Source organism: Gymnoscopelus braueri (assembly GCF_963280865.1).
Source record: "Gymnoscopelus braueri genome assembly, chromosome: 20".
In the NCBI taxonomy this organism is placed as follows: domain Eukaryota; kingdom Metazoa; phylum Chordata; class Actinopteri; order Myctophiformes; family Myctophidae; genus Gymnoscopelus; species Gymnoscopelus braueri.
Window position 1 is genome coordinate 35,040,906 of NC_137622.1, and position 21,614 is coordinate 35,062,519.

The 21,614-nt window shown below is 42.9% G+C and overlaps 1 protein-coding gene across 1 annotated transcript in view; it reads right to left on the bottom strand.

Annotated features, from left to right (window-relative positions):
- Window positions 1-21,105, bottom strand: part of LOC308075835 (ATP-binding cassette sub-family C member 5) — a 69,490-nt gene extending 48,385 nt beyond the window's left edge. The window contains 6 exon segments of the mRNA XM_080415811.1: window positions 614-787; window positions 2,971-3,204; window positions 4,143-4,290; window positions 12,265-12,420; window positions 17,980-18,202; window positions 20,946-21,105. Coding sequence (XP_080271937.1) covers window positions 614-787; window positions 2,971-3,204; window positions 4,143-4,290; window positions 12,265-12,420; window positions 17,980-18,173 — 906 coding nt within the window. The 5' untranslated portion in view covers window positions 18,174-18,202; window positions 20,946-21,105.
- Between the last annotated feature and the right edge of the window lie 509 nt (window positions 21,106-21,614).

Genomic DNA, 21,614 nt, shown 5'->3' on the forward strand with positions numbered 1-21,614 from the left:
TCGCCACTCGGCCCGCCCATTAACCCCTTACGCCCTCGCCTGGCATGGCCAGACTAATGTCACTGCGTAGATATTAGTCTGGAATCTCTGCGTGGAATTTCCTGCATTTCCGAGGGGCAAATTAAAAAAATGTCCCTGGTGATAAACCCGCCCCATATTTGCATACTGGGCCCTGATTGGTCCCTCACAACTTCGGAGGGAGAGAAATCCAATTTCTATTGAGAGGGGCCAGACCTAATCTGCCCCCCTCCCCCCCCTTCCGAATACTCATCATTACCATCTGAGCAGGCATCAGCTGGGTGAAGCTGAAACTGAATTTCCACTGCGGTGCTATTAACCCATTGATACCTGGAACGCTTCTGTGTCACTTTAGATGTCTTTGGCTATTCAAAAATAGCAGATCTACAAGCTCATAGCGCGGCACCGAGTGCCGCGCTACGAGCTTGTAGATCTGCTATTTTTGAAAAATCGTGAAGATTATTTTTTTATATTTTTTTCCGATTTGTTTTTTAGGATTTACAGACGCGGCCTCAGGTCTTAATGGGTTAACAAAGGTAACCTCCCCCCCTGTCAAGGTCACAACACGTGTGCTCTGCCCGAGTGCTGTGCTTACCATGGCCGGGTAAAAGATGAAAAAGATGGCCGACCCCACCAGGGCGGTGGGTCCCAGGAAGTATGCGGTGTAGGACACGCCCAGTATCCCCACCAGGGGACCCCCGGCCAGCAGGCAGCCCACCGACACCGCCTCGTACAGCCGCTGGCCGTCACTGGAGCAGATGTTGATCAACTGGGCGGGAAAAGACACACACCATTTACTCAACATAATGTACCAAACATCTGCTCTGAACCAGAGGGATATGGCCCGCTTAACCCACTAAGACCGGGAAACTTTGGCGATTCAAAAATAGCAGATCTACAAGCTCATAGCGCGGCACCTGAGCTTGTAGATCTAATTTTTGTTTCTTAAATCATGAAAATGTGTGCAAATCTTTGAATATATATTTTTTCAAAGCGAAACATTTGTAACTCAAATCTTAGCCTCTGGGGGGATTCTACAAATGTCTTCTAAATCCTAACAGTTTTTTGAAAAAACTTATGTTGCTATAATCAGTGGTTCTCAAACTGTTGAGTATTGACAAACTGTATGTATTTGGCAGAGGACCGCCATCTCAAAATATGTTGTTCCAGGGACACCCCAGAAGCAAAGATTTGAGTAAAAATGTGTTCACTTTAAAAATATATATATATTCAATGATTTGCACACATTTTCACGATTTTTCAAAGATGGCAGATCTACAAGCTCAGTGCCATGCTATGAGCTTGTATATCTGCTATTTTTGAATAGCCAAAGTATAGAATAATGGTTAAAGTGGTTACACAGATGCGTTCCCGGTCTTAATGGGTTAACCACATTAACCCTGGTCAAAGGAAAGATTGGTTTTAAAAGGAAGCTTGCTTTGATTTGATTTGGGTAAAAAGATATGTGAGCAAAAGCACACGAATAAGGATAAACACATCAAAGCGTAATGAAACACTTATTTCCAATGTGGTCCTGCATCATAACCGCATAATTACACAGCACCAATACATTTTAGCATGCAGCACGTCATATGAATTGACCAAATAACACAGAACCATTGAAAACAGCAACCTTAAAATCCCTAACACATATCAAGCTGCGACTTTGTATATACTCAGTCAGGACATTTTAATAACATAGATTAGATTAAATTACAGTTTTATGGTTGGTGTATCTTACTTGTCTACTTCATTTTCTTTCCTTGTTCCTTTCTTTCTAAAATAAAATTTCTCATGTGATTAATAACTTTTTTGGAAATTTTTTTTGTGTAATAGGTTTTTGTATAATTGTTCATGTATATTGTTGTCTTGGACCCCAGGGAGACTAGCTACCGCTCAGGCCAAATAAACTAAAATAAACCCTGGTCTTTTGGGCATGTCATCATGTGCGAAAGCTAAAAAAAACCAAAAGCAATTCAACATTTATGAAAATAAGTGAAAATAGCTGGTCTACAAGCTCACAGCGCATGCTTGTAGATCGCCTATTTTCCACCGTAGTATGATCAAGTAGGGCGTTAATTTACGAAAAAAAACACAAAAAGGTAAAATATGGCGATAGGCGGTTAGGGCAGCGATATAGGGCTTAAGTGGTTTAACAGCATATGCACTGAAAACTATACTACAAAAAGCTGTACATGCGCCCCCCTCTGGTGAGGATGGGATGATCTGGTGTGATTCTGGAGCCCCTTTCAACCATAGATATAGCAACCTAGATACCTCATTGGCCGCTGCAGTTCGTTGGAGCGACCTGTATCGCGGCCGCCATATTAGCGGGGGCACGCTATCACTCAAAGTGACTACTGGCCAATCACAGCACGTCTTTTCCGGGACTTGTCAGAATCTATTTCCAAATTGCGCCCGTTTGTACAGCCCCTAACTGGTGAAGCTAGTCCTCTGTGTTGCCAGATTCTGTGACAGAAAGAAGCAACCAGCTCCATGTCGTTCTGCATGAACAGCAGCTCATAAGGGACATTCAGTGCATGTTTGAGTGTCAGGACACTGCATAATGAGGATTAGTGGAAAAAAAAGAACTTTGGAGGTGCTAAAATAGGCGATTTTCGTTTATCCACATTTCTCCATTATGCCAGTGGAAGGGGTCTCCACAATGGACAACAGGGGCTTCTATGAAAAAAGTCAACTGCCCCTGGTATGTTGGTGAGTGATTAGCGACACATCAAAGCAAACACCTGACTGGAACTCTCCTTTAAAGGGTTAAGAGCCGGGTTACGAAAATACCTGCCCCCACCTGCCTCTGACTGGCCTACCGAACGCCCCCCTTCTGTGACACACCTCCAATATGGCGCCCGAGATGCAGACGCCTCAGAGCCGGAAGAGGCGTCTAACCTTTTATATGTCTATATGCTTGCAACAGCGCCGTTCTGCGACCTTTACCTCTCCGACACTGACGTCCTTGGTGCTGCGCAGGCGGAGGATCTTCTGGAAGGCGAAGGTGAGCGCCGCGCCGCGGAGGCGCGCCCCCGTGCGGTAGTTGACGGCCCACATGAAGGCCAGCGACCAGGAGCGGATCAGCTCCATGCAGAAGATGCCCGCCGCCAGAGACAGGCCGTACGGGAGCCAGCTCTCCAGGCCCTGGGTGTACTCCAGCAGGGCTCGTATCAGGAGGGCCTAGCGTGATGTCAGTGGTGGGAAAACAATACTCAAATGTTTTACTTAAGTAAAAAGGAGGGGGAAAGGAGGAGATAGGGAAAAAAAACACGAGTAGAAGGAGAAAAATGAAGAGGTGAAAAGGAGAAGGATTAAGGAAGATGGCACCGACAGGGAGGCCATGAAGCATATTAGATGTCAGCTGAATAAATAAAAGAGATGTGTGAAGATTGAGGTAAGATTATAGGGCCCTATGAAAAAAATGACCAAAAGCACTAAACGCTGACAAGTGTGTAAAATGTACAGTAAGGATTTCAAAACAACACGGGTACAAATCACAAGCGACAACACGATTAAATCTATAGATTACAGAGCAATCTATACCATTCTGCGCAGTCAGTCAGCAACAGCATACCCACTGAATTAACTGAGTCATTGTGTAACAAGTAAATCCAGTTAATACTATTAGATCTGGGGGAAGCTGCTCTCGCACGTACCGCGCGGCGCTCACACGTCGAAAATAAACAGCCAGGGGTGCGAGGAACGACGGGACTTAACTCAATGATACTACCGGCAGGAGAACGCCAAACATAATTACCCCTCAACTTAAATTTGATTAAAGAAATAGCTCTAATAAGCATCGCTCAGTCACATCGGCACTTTCGAGCGCCTTTTCATTTCTCGACCGTCTGAGGTGGCGCGACGAGGGCAATTTAGGAGGCGAATATGCTACGCCGTGTTTTCATTTCAATTTCCAGACCAGCGTGAAATGGGATAAAGCGATTTTCAGAAATCACCACTTGGACTTGGGGACTCAAGAGTCTGAGCCAGCAGTCCGCTCGCTGAAAAGGCGCATTAGCCGAATCAGCAGAAAAGAGAAATAAAGAGAGAGAGAGAGAGAGAGAGAGAGAGAGAGAGAGAGAGAGAGAGAGAGAGGAGGATTTGGACGGTATACTCACGGGCCCCGCGAAGCCTGCCACCATGGCGAGGAGGAGGGAGAAGATGCCCACCAGTATGCGGGTTTGGGAGAACCTCAGGATGACTCTGGTCAGGGATGCCCCCTCTCGCCCTCGTCTTTTTAGTTCGTCGTGCCACAAGGACTCCAGCCTGAGCCCCCGGGTGACATGAGATCAGCAAAGAGAGGAGAGGAGAGGAACCTTTTAGCATCTGAATCAGTCTTATTCAGCCGGCCATTAACCACATGAATCCTAACGTTCCTACTCTGACCAGGTCATAATAGGCGTTGGTCAGAAATAGCAGATGAAGTACTCTGTTACAAGTAAAAATCTGGTGTTCAAAATGTTACTTGAGTAAAAGTATTGTCATCAAAATATACTTAAAGTACCAAAAGTTAAAGTACTAAAATGTTTGAAAATAACAGATCTACAAGCTCACAACATGTCGCGATGCGTAAAAATGAATAAAAATGATACATAATAGGACAAGTACAACAATTCCTCAATTAATCCCAATCTATTTTGATCTCTGACTTTCTGAATTCAGATGCAGCCAGCAGCATACATACTGTATCATCAGTGGTGTCATGGGGGCCACACGGAGTAGGACGGCGTGTGGCCGGAAAATTTTTCAGACGAAAGGTACGGCACAGAGCACGCACGCGCGTGCACGCACATGCACGCTAGGACGCCCCCCCCCCCCCCCCCCACCACTAGATTCACGAGCCAAGTACCCAAATGGCTACTTTGCGTAACAGGTTTACAAGTGAGTGTGAAAATGTATCACATCTATAGGCTACACAGTAAGCAACACAGCATCTTGGCTTCAGTAGGGCTGCTGCCAGTATCCTATCTGCACGCAGCAATGCCTCAGCCACCGTTGAAGAAGTCGAGAAAGATAAGATACTCGTTCAAAGCAAACTTTTTGTTTCAGCTCTACAATTTATGGCATTCCTTGAATTTGTATTAGTTTAAAAAGACTGAAACTAAGCTAAAAAACAGGTCAAATAAAATGCGCGCGCGTGCGCTTTACGTCATTAAAATACCGTTCGGCCGGGGGGAAAAATCACCTATACACCCCTGGTTTAAAGTGGTACTCTATGGCATATAAGGCAACAAAGGTGGAATATACACATATACACAGTCATAGTGCATGATACATACTAGGCAACAGAATGATTCCTCAATTAATCCTAATCCATTTTGATCTCTGACTCTCTGAATTCAGATGCAGCCAGCAGCATACATACATATCATGCAGTATTACTGTAGCTGTGAAGCCAAAGGGGACATTCTTTGGTTGAACCGTGAGAACTACTAAAAGCTTCATGAGCTATTTATGTATAAATGAACAGTCCTTAACGGCAGCATTTCACTTCATTATAATGAATGATGAGTTAACAGTCGGTCAAACTTTTTCTCTACCGTCTTTCAGACATTAATTCCATGCAACCTGCTGCCGGGGTACCAATTAACCCTTTAAGACCGGGAAAGCATAATTTGTGTCATTTTTAAGATTTATTTGGCTATTAAAAAAATAGCAGATCTACAAGCTCATAGTGCGGCACCGAGTGCCGCACTATGAGCTTGTAGATCTGCTATTTTTGCAAATCTTGGAATATGTATTTTTCAAAGCGAACATCTGTAAGGATAAGGATAAGGATAATTCCTTTTAACAGGACGTTCATGAAAGTCCTTGCGGGCTTGTTTCCAATGAGGGCCTGTGAGCAATTAGGGGTTAAGAGTCTTGCTCAGGGACAAATTTCATTTCATCGACACATATGCTGATAATAAAATTTCAAATATTTGCATACATTTTCATGATTTTTCAAAAATAGCAGATGCACAAGCTCATAGCGCGGCACTCGGTTATGAGCGCTATGAGCTTGTATATCTGCTATTTTTTAATAGCCAAAGAAATCTAAAATGACAGAGAAGAGTTCCCGGATTGAATGGGTTAACTGTGCGGAGAAATTTGCATTTGCAAAAAGGGCAAAATTATCATAAGTGAAACCAGCAGGTTTTGTACCATTAGCCTTTAAATTAGGGTTAGTTAATGTAACCCAATAGATCCATGATGACGGTCTAATCAGATTTACAGTCTGTAAAAGTCTGGCTGAAAGCAGGACTGAGCTAAGAAAAACTAAAAGCACACTTATTGCAAGATACAGAATACATAATAAGCCTATAATGCCTATCAGTGGTGGAAAAAGTAATCAAATGTTTTACTTAAGTAAAAGTAGCAATACCACAATGTAAAAATACTCTAAACTACTTTACTTTACTTGAGTAAAAGTACAATTTGGCATCAAAATATACTTAAAGTACCAAAAGTAAAAGTACTAAAATGTTTGAAAATAGCAGATCACAACAAGCTCACAACGCGTCGCGATGCGACACGTTTTGAGCTTGTAGATAGGCATGACAAGATAGAGTATAAAATAGGGCTGAAGTGGTTAATGTGTGTTTCAGAATATAATGATTTATATCTACAAAGTAACTAGTAACTAAAGTTTTCAAATAATTGTAGTGGAGTAAAAGTACAATATTTGCCTCTGAGATGTAGTGGAGTAGAAGTAAAAGTATTGAAAATTGGAAATACTCCGGTAAAGTAAAAGTACCTCAGAATTGTACTTAAGTGCAGTACTTGAGTAAATGTACTTGGTTACTTTACACCACTGTGCATAATACATAGTGGTTGTAAATAGTTCTACATAAGGGAGACCAACAACATGTCATGCGTCTTTCATTTTTGACGAATGATACATCACTTAATTACACTATCAATCATGCTAAAGATCTGTTAATGTAGTCTTTTAGCGCTGTGTATAATGCCCCCATAAAGAGGGTAAAATATATTTTTGCCAAATGCATCATTGGTAATGACTCCGTAGAGCAACCGCAGAAACTAATTTAAGCCATAATGGATGTATTAAAAAACCATCAGAGATAGCGAGAACATTTAAACCAACTAGATTCTCTCGCCCATAGCCTTAGAATTATTACTTGAATTCAAAAGGCACTTAATCTGAGAAGTTTCGATCAACTGCACCTGCATGCACCCCCCATGCAGCGGTGGAAGAAGTACTCAGATTTGTTACTTAAGTAAAAGTAGCAACACAAAATGTTGAATGACTAAAAGTACAAGAGTACTGGCATAACAATGTTACTTGTGCTAAAAGTATAAAAGTGCTTATTCACACATTTTTAAGATATTTCCAGATTTGTCAAATCTTTTTGAAAATAGCAGATCTACAAGCTCACAACGCATCGCGATGCAGCGTGTTTTGAGCTTGTAGATCGGAAGTATAGATTAGGGTTTTGTATTAATAATACCTCAATAGTACCTCAACCTCAAGGTGTAGCCTACTTAAGTACAGTACTTATTTAAATACATGTATTTAGTTACTTTACACCACTTCCCCAATGTCTGAGTCCACAGCTTGACTCACAGGAAATGACAGTGCAAAATGATGGAACATTTCCACGGTGAAGCTAACAGAAACGAGTCGGTTCTCCTCTTTTTTTTATAGAGACACTGATGTTCAAGTCCAAACAAGTTAACCACTGAAACCCTATCATCTCTGTCGGGTGGAAACCTCATATATGTCCAAAACTGTTACTTTTCAGGATTCAAAATGAAAAAATTGCAAAAGTAGCAGATCTACAAGCTCAAAACGCGTCGCTTCGCGCCACGTTTCGAGCTACTTTTGATACTTTTGTGTGACACTGTAGTATGATTAAGTAGGGCATTAATTTACGGAAAAACACAAAAAGTTAAAATATGGAGATGAGAGCTTTCTGCCCGACAACAACGCTATAGTCCCTCAGGGCTATAGGCCCCCTCCTGGTTTCAGCTTACACTAAATATAATCTTTGCTGAAAACAGCCGATTTACAAGCTCACACAACACATCACGTTGCATAGGGCCTGCCAGTTTCGCCTACGTGTTTGCCCGGGAATAGGGAAGTCTAGGTTTCGAGTTGTTAAATCTTGTATTTATAAAGCTATTTTAAACCATTAAGACCGGGAACGCATCTGTGTGCCTTTTTTAGATTTCTTTGGCTATTAAAAGATTTCAGATATACAAGCTGTGCCACGCTATGAGCCTGTAGATCTACTATTTTTTAAAGATCGTGACAATTTGTGCAAATCTTTGAATATATATTTATCTTTTTAAGTGATTTTGTTTTACTCAAATCTTTGCTTCTGGGGATTCTACAAATGTCTTCTTAAACGTATGTTGCTATAACATCAGTGGTTCTCAAACTTTTTCATGTCAAGGACCCCCAAAATGATATGTATTTGGCCCAAATCTGAAAATATTTTGTTCCAGGGACCCCCCAGACGCAAAGATTTGAATTAAAAATGTTCTCTTTAAAAATATATATATATTCAAAGATTTGCAAAAATGTTCACGATTCTTCAAAAATAGCAGATCTACAAGTTCGTAGCGCAGCACTCGGTGCCGCGCTATGAGCTTGTACATCTGCTATTTTCGAACAGCCAAAGTATAAAATAATGGTTAAAGTGGTTCCACAGATGCGTTCTTCCCGGTCTTACCGGCTTAACAACCAGTGTTTACACAGAGAGCACACAGGAGGAGGACACAAACGCGGATGGAACCTGAGATACAATCAAGGGGCGTGTGGTGTGGGCAAAGCTGCACAAACAATCTCAGCGTGTTGTGTTTGTGTATGTGTGTGTGTGACGTGTGTGTGGTGTACAGTAGTATGTACAGTATGTACAGTATTCTAAGGCCAGAAGACGAGAAATGCTTCAACACAGCTTTGAGCCAACTCACAAAAACAGCAGCATTCCTCACGACTTGGACTCATGGAAAAGCGGTGTTTTTTTTCAAGGCGGTGCTATATAGCCTGGGTACATCGCATTCTCTTACCTCGCACCTCACTGTGCACTCTCAAGTGTCAACTCTCCCAGGAGGATTTTCAAAACCACCAGCCCCCCTCCCTCCCTCCCTCCCCCATCTGCCCATTTTACTTTGCATCGGGGTTGCATAACTGTCCCCTGCTATGTAAACACGCACAAAAAAAAAAAACTCTCCTCGCTCCCGCCGCCCCGCCACAGCTACTCAGCAGTGTTCGTGCATAGCATCCATCGCTCGCCCCATGCCACTCTGACAGGTTTGTGTTGTTGCCTCAATGTTCTTTTTCCCCTTCCCCTCTCTCTCTCTCTCTCTCTCCCTCTCTCCTCATGGGTCACACGTATCATCATGGCCTCTCGCCAGACATGTGAAACAGAGCGTCATTCACGACTCAGTCAGTCAGTCACCACCACCACCACCACCACCACCCAAGTACAAGAAGAGCGCGTTCCCCCCCCCCAACGTGCAGGGGCCTCCTCTCCCCCCTCGGGCTGCATGTGGAGTCATGGGTCTGTGTGTAATTTGCAGCACGTGAGTAATGGAAAAGGCACCGGAAACACCAGGAAAAACCCTCTCAAGCACCTCTCCTTCCCGACTCTGACATTCCTTAATCCATTAAGACCGGGAACGCATCTGTGTCATTTTTTGATTTCTTGGGCTGTACGATTTTTCCCCAAAAATAGCAAATCTACAAGCTCATAGCGCGGCACTCGGTGCTGCGCTATCATGAGCTTGTATATCTGCTATTTTTTGGGGGAAATTTTGGACATTTTGTGCAAATCTTTGAATATATATATATTTAAAGCGAACATTTGTAACTCAAATCTTTGCTTCTGGGGATTCTACAAATGTCTTCTAAATCCTAACAGTTTTTTTTTAAACGTATATTGCTGTAATATCAGTGGTTCACACTTTTTCATGTCAAGGACCTCCAAAATGATATGTATTTTGTTCCAGGGACCCCCAGAAGTTGTAACATGAGTTAAAGATAAGATGAGTTAAGTTCGCTTAAAAAAATATAAGATTTGCGTAACTTTTCACGATTAAAAAAAAATAGCAGATCTACAATCAAAAATAGCAGATCTACAAGCTCATAGCGCGGCACTCAGTGCCGCGCTATGAGCTTGTAGATCTGCTATTTTTGAATAGCCAAAGAAATACAAAAAATGACACAGATGAGTCACCGGTCTAAATGGAATAATATTCATTCGTATAAGTCCTTTCCACGAGGGGTTATGAGTCATGACGTTTCTCATGGTGGTAGACTAGACTGGCAGGCGGGGCGCACAAAGACGTTAAGTATAACGACCTGATGTGGCCTCACACTGACCAGTGGTCAATAATGAGTGTGACTGAGAATATCCCCCGTCACTGTCCCTGACACTGTCCCAGCCAGGTAAGACGAGCTCTAATGACATAACCGCCCAGCAGTCCCACACTAACTCTCACTCTAAGCTTTAATCCTTTGCTATTCTTAGCAGCCTCACCTCCAGTCCCGTCACACCTCCACGGTACTGGGAAATAATAAAGACAAGATGTTCATCAATCAGCTCTAAACACACACACACACACACACACACACACACACACACACACACACACACACACACACACACACACACACACACACACACACACACACACACACACACACACACACACACACACACACACACACACACACACACACGTCACGTGTGACTGTGTGCCACAAAGAAATAAGAGAGACAGAAAGATAGACATGTGTTGATCCCGAGAGAGATTCAGTTGCCATAGCAGCAGCAGCAGCACAGTAAGGATGAAGCAAAGATACACAGGTATGGGTAGAGTACAGAACAAGAACAAGTAGTTGGGTAACATTAGTTAAAGGTATCATGACATTCATTTTTACTTTTTTTATTTTCAATGTTTTATTTGGGGTTTTATGACCTCAATTACACCCAAAAAACCTGAACTTAGAACATTCAGTGGATTTTCTGTGGTCTGGGGTTTTCTGAATAATTAGGCTGAAAAGTAATCTGAGCTTGGCCCTTCGACAGTGAGGTCACAGTCGATAAATCCCGCCCACTCTCCTCCTCGCCCCTCCCCTCCCCTATCCTTTCCTTTGGGGGGGGGCGGAGCAGAGGCGATGATTGACAGGCAAAATCCCTCACCAGCGACACCCGCAGGCAAAGATTTCTTTTTTCATTGCAGTTGAAAAGGCTTTAGAAATGTGAGAGAAAAACACCTGCCATGGATCACTGGAATGGAATTTTCACTTAAAACTTTTTGTACACTTTTGAAGGACCAGGACAAAGACTTTGAATGTGGTGTAAAAGTGAATGTCATGAAACCTTTAAAAAATGGAGGAGGATCATCACACCACATCATCACAGGGTTAGATATTCAGCACACACAGACAAGCAGACACAGAAGCAGGTCGGTCACACACACACACACACACACACACACACACACACACACACACACACACACACACACACACACACACACACACACACACACACACACACACACACACACACACACACACACACACACACACACACACTCGCAGTCCATCAGTCCATCAATCGTTATCAATGATGACCTCATATATGCCAGGGGTATTGAGGTTACTTTTCAGTGACACACATATCATACATACTGTACATGCTCGCACACACAGGCGTGTATACACACGCACACACACGCACACAAAGACCCACCCTAAGCATATAAAATTCCCACACTGACTAGTGCCCCAATTATTATCTGTTCAGCCTTGGCCAGACACCTGTTTTCCTGCAGCTGTCTATGTTTGAGCAGCGTTATCACCACGGTTTGTGTTGCTCACATGTAGGGAAAGGGAAAGTAGGTTAGGTACTCAGTGTTTGATTATGGGACGAAAAAACAACCCCAATGAACCTGAATGTGTGAAGATAGATTATTGACTAGACAAGTGCTGAACTTATAGCAACTTTGCCTCCAGCCATAAGTACCACAGGGTTTATTTGCCTGGGGATTCATGGCGCAGGGCATTCTCCATTGGAGGTTAAACACTTTAAACCTGGCATCCCTAATTTGGACATATTATTGTACAAAACACACAATTGCTGATCCACAAGGTCACAACGCGTCACGATGTGCCCCAGTCAGTGCAAGCCTGTAGATCGTCTATTTTAACTTGACACCATCGTTCGCCAGGAAGTATAAAATAGGGCTTATGTGGTTGTACAATGCCGCCACGAGTGACCTCACCTTTGGCAGTTGGTTTCGGAGGCTTCGTGGCAGGACACCCCCCAGACGTCGTCCATGGACAGACTGGACGCCCTGTAGGCCTTCATTGCCAGCGGGGAGAGCCAGTGTAGGGTCATGAAGGAGAATAGGCCGGCATTATCAACCGGGTGCTGATGCCTGGAATGAGAAAAGAGTTACAGGAAAAACAGGGTGAGTCGACCTGAGCCTGCAGTACAGACACACGGAGGTGCTATGTTGGGACAGGTGGGACACGCAGGCCCCTGAGAGAGGGGTGCGAGCCTCCACTCGGCCAGGTCGATGGAAGACGAATCAAGCCCGCAAATGTCAATGTTTGAACAGCTATTTGCACCCGCTTCATAGAAATCTGAGGGAGCAGCGAAAAGACAGTTCAGGGGTTGAGTTTATCAGGCCGCCCAAACACAGGTCAGGGGCCGACTGAGAGGGATAGGTTCCCTTCCCTTATCTGGGCCTTCTGCTACAGTAGCAGCCAGGACATTGGCTTTAAATAACAAACAAAACAGCAGCGTTGATGTCTTTTGAATAAAATTCCATTTAGTTTTTGTCATATTTTAGTCATCTGAAATTTCTTAGTTTCTAAATATAAGATTTTAGTCGACTAAATCTACACTTGATTTGGTCGACTAAAATGTATTTTGGCCGGCAGTGATGGCGTTGAAATGCCTGAGTTATACTCAGCTGTGTGCCGAAAATAGCCGATCTACAAGCTCAACGTGTCGCAGCGAGTTTGTAGATCTGCTATTTTCGGAGGGCAACACCTGCACACAACCAAAGCATAAAATGACGTGTCTTTTAGTTCTACTGGATCTCTTCTCTACTAGTCCCTCCCCAGCATTTTAGCCTAGTTTTTATTCGTTGACGAAATTATATATAAATATATTTAGAAATAGTTTTAGTCATCATAGCTTAGTTTTTATCTAGTTTGTGTCAGTGAATAAAGGTAGTCGACCAAATTTGCGCCATAGTTTTAGACGAAATTAACACTGCAAAACAGACCTGGCATCTGGCTGTCTGCTTGTCCATTTGTCCGTCTGTCTGTCTGAGAGTCCTCTTCCTGCGCGTTTCCTCAACGCGTTAAAGATTATGAATGCGTGCAGTAGTACATTGCGTACATTGCGTATTACATTGCGTAATACATTGCGTATTACATGCGTAGGCCTACAGTAGTACATTGTCCACTTGTCCGTCTGTCCGCCTGAGAGTCCTCTTCCTCCGCGTTTCCTCAACAATGTTAAAGTTAAGATGTACTAAGGAGAGATGCTGGTGCAGAAAGCACAAAGGAGCTGGCCAGATGTATGGAGAACCGAGATGACTGGAGACTCCGATGGAGGGCTCGTCTGAGGACGACGTAGAGAGAGAGATGAACTTGTTGTTCTACATGTACATCTTGTAGAACAGGACACCCAACGCTAACTGCCCCATCATCATCATTACCATAAACTGCAATGTTTGCTTACATTCAAATTTGCTTACATTCCCCTCGAGCTAAATTTGCTCTCGAGCGGTCACCTGACTTCTTTTAGATGACTTGTTTAGGTGTTATGATAATGTATTTTATGCCTATGTGTTTTAATCTTCTGTGGATAGGTGTGTGTATGTCTCTGTGTGGTTGGTGTGTGTGTGTTTGTCTGTAAGAGAGAGTAATAGATCATATTCACACGGCGGCCATATTGCTATTAAGTTAATGAAATGCCACCCCTGTTGCTGCCACGGCAACGGGGGTGGCACTTTAAATGTAAAATTCCAAAATGGCCGCCGCGTGAATTGGATGCAGGTGTGCCAGGCTGAATGAACGTGTGAGTGAGTTAAGTTGCAGGGAGCTGGTTGGTTCCAGCCTCGGAAGAGGGAACTTTAAAAGGCCAGCTATCCACAGCTCCTGTGGGCTGTACTCTCTACACTTCCTGCAAGACTTCCTGCCAACGTATAGAACATCTATGTAGAATGTCCTGTGTTTTGATTATGTGTTAGGTTATAATGATTTGTAATTTGGTTTATTTTGATAGGTAAGTTCAGGTTCTTATGTAGGTTTCTTTGGTTTATTGTTTTGACTTAATGCCCACCCTGGCCTGAAGTCACTGGCTTTTTAATAACGCATAAAAAGGCTGCACACCCTTGTTGCTAGTGGTTCCTGGGAGCTGGAAAGAGGGGGGTCCCACTTTTTGTGTTGCGCCTTAAGGTTCCCCTAGGCCCGGGGTGTAACATTAGGAGAGTCAAAAATGCCTTAGAGTGCATGTGACACACATCACTCCAAGTTTTGTCATTACTTTTCCACTTATGAGCAGTGTGAACACAGCCTCTTCCCCATCCTTAGTTTTTGCTTGTATGTCTGCTATTTATGAATAGTCAAAGTATAAAATAATGGTTCAGGTGGTTACACAGATGCGTCCCCGGTCTTAATGGGTTAAGTTGGTGGAAGTTAAAGTTAATCTGGGCCTTCTGCTGCAACCTATACAGAACCTAGGCAGACCTGGCATCTTTGGTGTTGTGTGTGTGTCCGTCTAGAGTCTTTTTCTCTGGCTGTCTGCTTGTCCATTTGTCCGTCTGTCTGTCTGTCTGTCTGTCTGAGAGTCCTCTTCCTCCACGTTTCTTCAACATGTTAAATATCATGAATATGCGCAGTAGTGCATCTTGTTCTAAATCTACATCTTGTAGAACAGGATACGCAGCGGTAACCGCCACATCATCACCATTACCATAAACTGCAATGTTTGCTTACATTCAAATTAGCTTACATTCCCCTCCAGCAACATTTGCTCGATTTTCTTAGAAAGCAATACCAGCATTCTCTTTCTCTGTCTCACGTGTCTTCAGCGCATGTCTCCTCAGGTTTAACCCATTAAGACTTACATTTCTTTGGCTATTGTGTATGTGTGTGTGTGTGTGTGTGTGTGTGTGTGTGTGTGTGTGTGTGTGTGTGTGTGTGTGTGTGTGTGTGTGTGTGTGTGTGTGTGTGTGTGTGTGTGTGTGTGTGTGTGTGTGTGTGTGTGTGTGTGTGTGTGTGTGTGTGTGTGTGTGTGTGTGATGGGATGCAGGTGTGTCTGGCTGAATGAATGTGTGAGTGAGTAAAGTTGCAGGGAGCTGGTTGGTTCCAGCCTTGGAAGAGGGAACTTTAAAAGGCCAGCTATCCACAGCTCCTGAAGAGGAAAATAGCAAGAGTAGCATTCTCCGGTTTACTTCCCGTTTCTGCGTGACGTAGGTGGACACCTTTTTAGGAGACAGGAAGCAAGTTGGAGTCTATTGATTCCAATGGAAGAGTGAACGTGAACACAGCTTCTGAACCATTCTTTAGCTCCATGGTCACTGAACTAAATATTGGACCCGATCGTCACAAGACACAAAATATGCAAGATTTTCATACTAAAATGGCTTTTTTTTTTGTGACACAAATTAGGAGAAAATCAACTTTGTTATCGACTTTTCTCTATCCCAGCAACACACTCTCGCGAGATTTGGGAAGATATCTGAAGGGTCCATCTCGGTCCATCTGCAGTCTGACGGACGAGACATAGAGGGCTCTGTCCCTTATATTATATTTTATTATTATATTAGATTTTAACTCTATGCTCTGTCCCCATAAGATGTTCTAAAAACTGATAAACTGAGATTCTATATGTGAATGTAGTAGGCCTACGTGAAATCATTATGGACATTTCAAAAATTAAATACATTTTTGTTCCAATGCTCAATAATATAATTTTCCATAAACTGTCTTGGTTGATGGGGTATGATTTGGGAATCATGACATTTTGCTAAACATAACATTCACGCTAAACACATTATAGTCTATAGTGGTAAAATATATACCTTGTAAATAAAACAATGTTGAGCAGAAACAGGAGCACATCTAGCATAATAAGACTGAATAATACGTGTGGATTTGTTGGGGGAATTTCATAGGTTTCTTAAAAGCATCTTTTCCAATAACAGTTTACTTTCAAACATGTAAAGCATGTATTTTCTTTAATGAAGAAAATACACAAATACACATCCATATGACGTTGTCAGCCAGGGAGAGGGGGGGTGGTGGGATGGTCGGGGGAGAAGCAAACCACGCCTACTTAGGAGACCATTTGTAGGATTTGTGTACTACTTCGCCTCTAGTGGCTCCAATGGAGAATGTGTATGTCCTATATTAACGATCTTTGGCTGTACTCTCTCCACTTCCAGCAAGACTTCCTGCCAACGTATAGAACATCTATGTAGAATGTCCTGTGTTTTGATTATGTGTTAGGTTATAGTGATTTGTAATTTGGTTCCTTTTTATTTGATAGGTAAGTTCAGGGTCTTATGTATAGGTTTCTTTGTTTATTGCTTTGACTTAATAACCACCCTGAAGTCACTGGCTTTTTAATAAAAACACATAAAAAGGCTGCGTACCAAACCCTTGTTGCTGGTGGTTCTTGGGAGCTGGAAAGAGGGGAGTCCCACTTTTTGTGTTGCGCCTTAAGGTTTCCCCTAGGCCGGGGCGTGGTTACATGTCGGCTTTCCGACATGTCGCCTTTCCGACGGTTACTAACCCTATACCTAACCCTAACCCTAACCCTAACTGCACGCGGAAGCCACTAGTCGGAGTAGTGAGATGTCGGAATGGAAGGAGCACCCCCCGGGGCGTAACATTAGGAGAGTCAAACAATGCCTTCTTAGAGTGCGTGCGACACATCAATGTCAAGTTTTGACATGACACTTTTCCACTTATGAGCAGTGTGAACACAACACAGCCTCTTCCCCCTACACAGGACAGACAGGGTTCTCTCTATGTTTCTTAGAAAGGAATACCAGCATTCTCTTTCTCTGTCTCACGTGTCTACTGTCTTCAGTTCATGTCTCCTTCCTTTCTACTTGATAAGCTGAGGGCGATTGGTTTTGATTGCACATCTCTAAATTGGACGAGATCTGACTTGGAGGGTAGAGAACAAGTGGTTGACATCAACGGAACCATGTCCTCATCCCTCCCGGAGAGCTGCGGGGTTCCTCAAGGCAGCATTCTAGGGCTGTTACTGTTCCTTCTATACATTAACGATATGAATGCTGCCTGTAACTGCAAACTGTTCCTGTTCGCTGATGACTCTGCACTCCTGATCTCGGGTGAGGACAAGTTGCAAGTTGAAGAAGCTCTCAGCTCTGAACTCTCCAAAATCATTACACTTTTGGCTTACCGATAACAAACTGTCACTACACCTTGGGAAAACTGAATCCATTCTCTTTGGGACCAAACATTCCCTCAGTAAGATGAATGTAAATGATTTCAAGGTCAAAGTCGACGACACAATCATCTCTAGACAAATACCTGACAGGTGAAAGCATGGCTACAAAGGTGATCAAAAGACTAAATCAGAGAACCAGATTTATGGGCAGAGTTTCCCCTTTTGTCAAGAAGAATGCCCTCAGGACCCTCTCAGGGGCCCTGATCCAGCCCCTTTTTGATTATGCTTGCACCTCTTGGTACCTAAAGCGAACTTCTGGGGACAGAACATTGGCTTTAAATGCAACTTAGCAGACCTGGCATACCTGGCATCTTTGGTGTGTGTGTGTGTATGTGTGTGTGTGTGTGTCCATCTAGTTGTGTTTTTCTCTGGCTGTCTGCTTGCCCATCTGTCTGTCTGTCTGTCTGACAGAGCCACAGAGCAACCCCGGGTCGGTCATTGGTTCTAAACATCAGTTTCGGTTACATTTCCAGTTAATTGCCCGCGGCCTTACTTGTGGGTTATTCTGAAGGGCTTCAGTAGCTGCAGGCTATGCCGGTAGCGTCCTCTCCTCTTTGCCCCTCTGCCCGCCGCCGTGCCCGTGTGCGTGTCTCCCTCCTCCTCTTCCTCTGGGTAAGGCAGGGTTTGTGGCGAGGACAAGGGCAGGCCCTCCACCCGGCCAGCTGCTTCCAGAGCATCAGGGTACATGGCTGCCCTTGGTAAAAAGTTACGCCAATCTGTCACCAAGAAAACACACACGCACAAGCGCGCACACGCACACGCACACACACACACACACACACACACACACACACACACACACACACACACACACACACACACACACACACACACACACACGCACACACACGTTTGTATTACCAACATTATCAACATTTTAGGACAGCAGTTTTATGAACGACATTTTTACTTTTGGCCATATTTAACTGTAACCTAAAGCCGAAAAATAGCAGACCTACAAGCTCACAACGCGTCGCAGCGCGACGCGTTGTGAGCTTGTAGATCTGCTATTTTTCAGTGCACGACACCAGCGCACAACTATGTATAAATCAGGGATATCAGTCTAAAACTAACCCCTCAATCTAACCTCTAAATTACTAATTCTAATTCTAACACTAACCCCAACGTGAATCTTTTTCTAATTGTAAATGTATCTCTAACAAACCTCTTTTCTTTTTAGGACCAGGAAAATGGTCCTCACAACGTCTATTCCTCATTTTCTACTATATTTGGGGACATATGGTCCTCACAAGTATACACACACACACGCACACGCACACGCACACGCACACACAGTTGCAGAGGATTGTCAAGTATACCACAGTATGTTTGTTTGTTTGTTACTAAAAGGCAATTAGGAACAAATTGTGCCACCAATGGTGTCAACTTCCCTTCCACTTAGCTCCCTGCGCAGTGAAATCCTGAGTGTAAACAGTATTTATTTGATAAAAACAGCCCCTAGCTGAATGTGAAGTCAATATGACCCTTTTGTCTTTCCTCCATTAAGCAAACAACTTGCATTTTTGCTGAATCACCCTCTGTCTGAGCCCAGGGAGATTTGAGAAGTAACTCTGCTCAGAGGTCGCGGCCCCCTCTCTCTATCGCACACACGACTCCTAAGTGCTTATCTATTTTAAGACGGCCTGTCTGTGGCCTCGAACAGTTTGAAGGCTTTTTTAGAGCGGGGTGACATTTGAGCCGCCGCCGCATCCTCGCATTGTCACTGATCTCTCTTGTGGGGCGGGCGGGACAGTCCAGGGCAAAGGACAGTGTAGGTGTGTTTGTTGATCGTACGATGAACGAGGAGTAGCGAAAATAACCGATCTACAAGCTTACAGAAATGTTGTTGACTTTGCCAGGAAGGATCATTGTGCATTATGACTTCCCTTGTCAATTTTCAATAGTTTTACTTTTATTCCACTACATCTCTGAGGAAAATATTGTACTTTTACTCCACTACAATTATTTGATAACTTTAGTTACTAGTTACTTTGCAGATATACATTATTATATTATAAAACATACATTAAGCACTTCAGCCCTACTTTATACCTAGGCTATTTGAAAAATATATTTGAAAATAGCCTAGGTACGCATCGCATCGCGACGCGTTGTGAGCTTGTAGATCTGCTATTTTCACACATTTCAGTACTTTTACCTTTGATACATTAAGTATATTTTGATACCAATGCTTTTGTACTTTTACTCAAGTAACACTTTGAACACAGGCCTTTTACTTGTAACAGAGTATTTTTATATTGTGGTATTGCTACTTTTACTTAAGTAAAATTATCTGAGTACTTCTTCCACCACTGCACATCACATCACATGCTCTGCAGACTGAGAGTGTGTCATATTGAAACAAGCACTTATTGTTGCAGGGCTTGCGTGCTTCCAGCACCAATAGTTAGAAAGCTCTTTTCTTGATTCTGAGATTTAGCGATTTGCTAAAGTCCCCCTCGTTTAGCTAATGCAGACTATCAATATATACTGACATTATGAACACAACTTCATATTTACAGCCTAACATTTCGGGCCGGTTGCGCAAACCGCCTGATCTTTTCTGCTTAAGATGTAACTTAGGTTTAATAGTGGAGAATATAAGACTTAGGGAAATCATAACTTAAGATGCTTCACACAACCGGCCCCTGACCATTGACTGAAAGAAAAGTAGAGTCTGTGGTTCAAGTTCAGGCTTGGGCATTTTTGTATGCACTGTCCATGGAGAAATTGTAGGTCACAGTTTGCAATGACAGCTAAAAAGCAGTCCACTGGGGGAAAGACATATTTACATACTAAAAGATAACTGAACAAAAGTTGTGAGAGCTGAATTGGAGCCAGGCTAAGTTAATAATTTTCACTTATGCACACTTAACAAACTTAGTGATCACAGACTTGGGTAAATTCAAGTGTTTGTTTACCCTGCATTTTGACCTTGTTTGCTAACTGTGTCTGACTGCGTTTCTGGATAAAACAAAAAAACTGAAAATAAAAATATAAAAAACAACAATACTGATTATGGATGTAAATAAAACAATGTATAATATCATTGATAATTTAATTTATTATTATATTATTATTATTACTATTATTATTTTTGTTATAACTTTTTATTTGGGGTTTCATAGGAGACAAAATATTTATACAGGTATATATTATTATTTGAATATTTCCCAAAGTATCAAAGCTGTGTGCTTATATTATGAGTCATCACTACATAATAAACACCACAGTGTGTATCTCCATACTGTAACTTGACACATGTCCACTTTGACACAGTAATACAGTAGGCTATCAAGAAAAGCTCCACACACATTATTGTCCTCCTTCCTCTGCGTGTCTTCAACATAATGACATCATGAATGCAGACAGTATACAGCTTGTAGAACAGTTAACCACCACCATCATTGATCATCATTACCATAAACTACAGTGTTTACTTATTCAAATGTCACTTACATGCAGGTCGGTGCAGATCGAGTTGTTGTCACCTCACTTCTTTTAGATGACTTATTTTAGGAGAGTCAGAAGTAATGCCTCAGAGTGCAGAGACACATCACTGCAACTTCTGTCATTCACACTCGTTTCCACTTATATGATCACAACACAGCCTCTTCCCCTTTACACACACAGGACAGACAGGGGGTCTCTCTCTCTCTCTCTCTCTCTCTCTCTCTGCGTCTCTCTCTGCGTCTCTCTCTCTCTCTCTCTCTCTCTCTCTCTCTCTCTCTCTCTCTCTCTCTCTCTCTCTCTCTCTCTCTCTCTCTCTCTCTCTCTCTCTCTCTCTCTCTCTCTCTCTCTCTCTCTCTCTCTCTCTCTCTCTCTCTCTCTCTCTCTCTCTCTCTCTCTCTCTCTCTCTCTCTCTCTCTGTCACGTGTCTCCAGTGCGTGTCTCGCCTCTGGTTTAAGTTGGAGGAAAACTCACCTATACCATTGCACACGGCGTTGCCAGATTGTGTGAAAGAAATAAGAAAAAACGCTGCTAATTGTCACAAAGTGACTGCAAAAGATTGCTGTTATTTGTCTCAAACAGCTTCAAAAATCGCAAATCTTAAAAAAAGGTGAACATTTTAGAATATTGTTTGAGAACCACTGGTTTAAACATAATTTATTAGGAAACAAGCCCAAA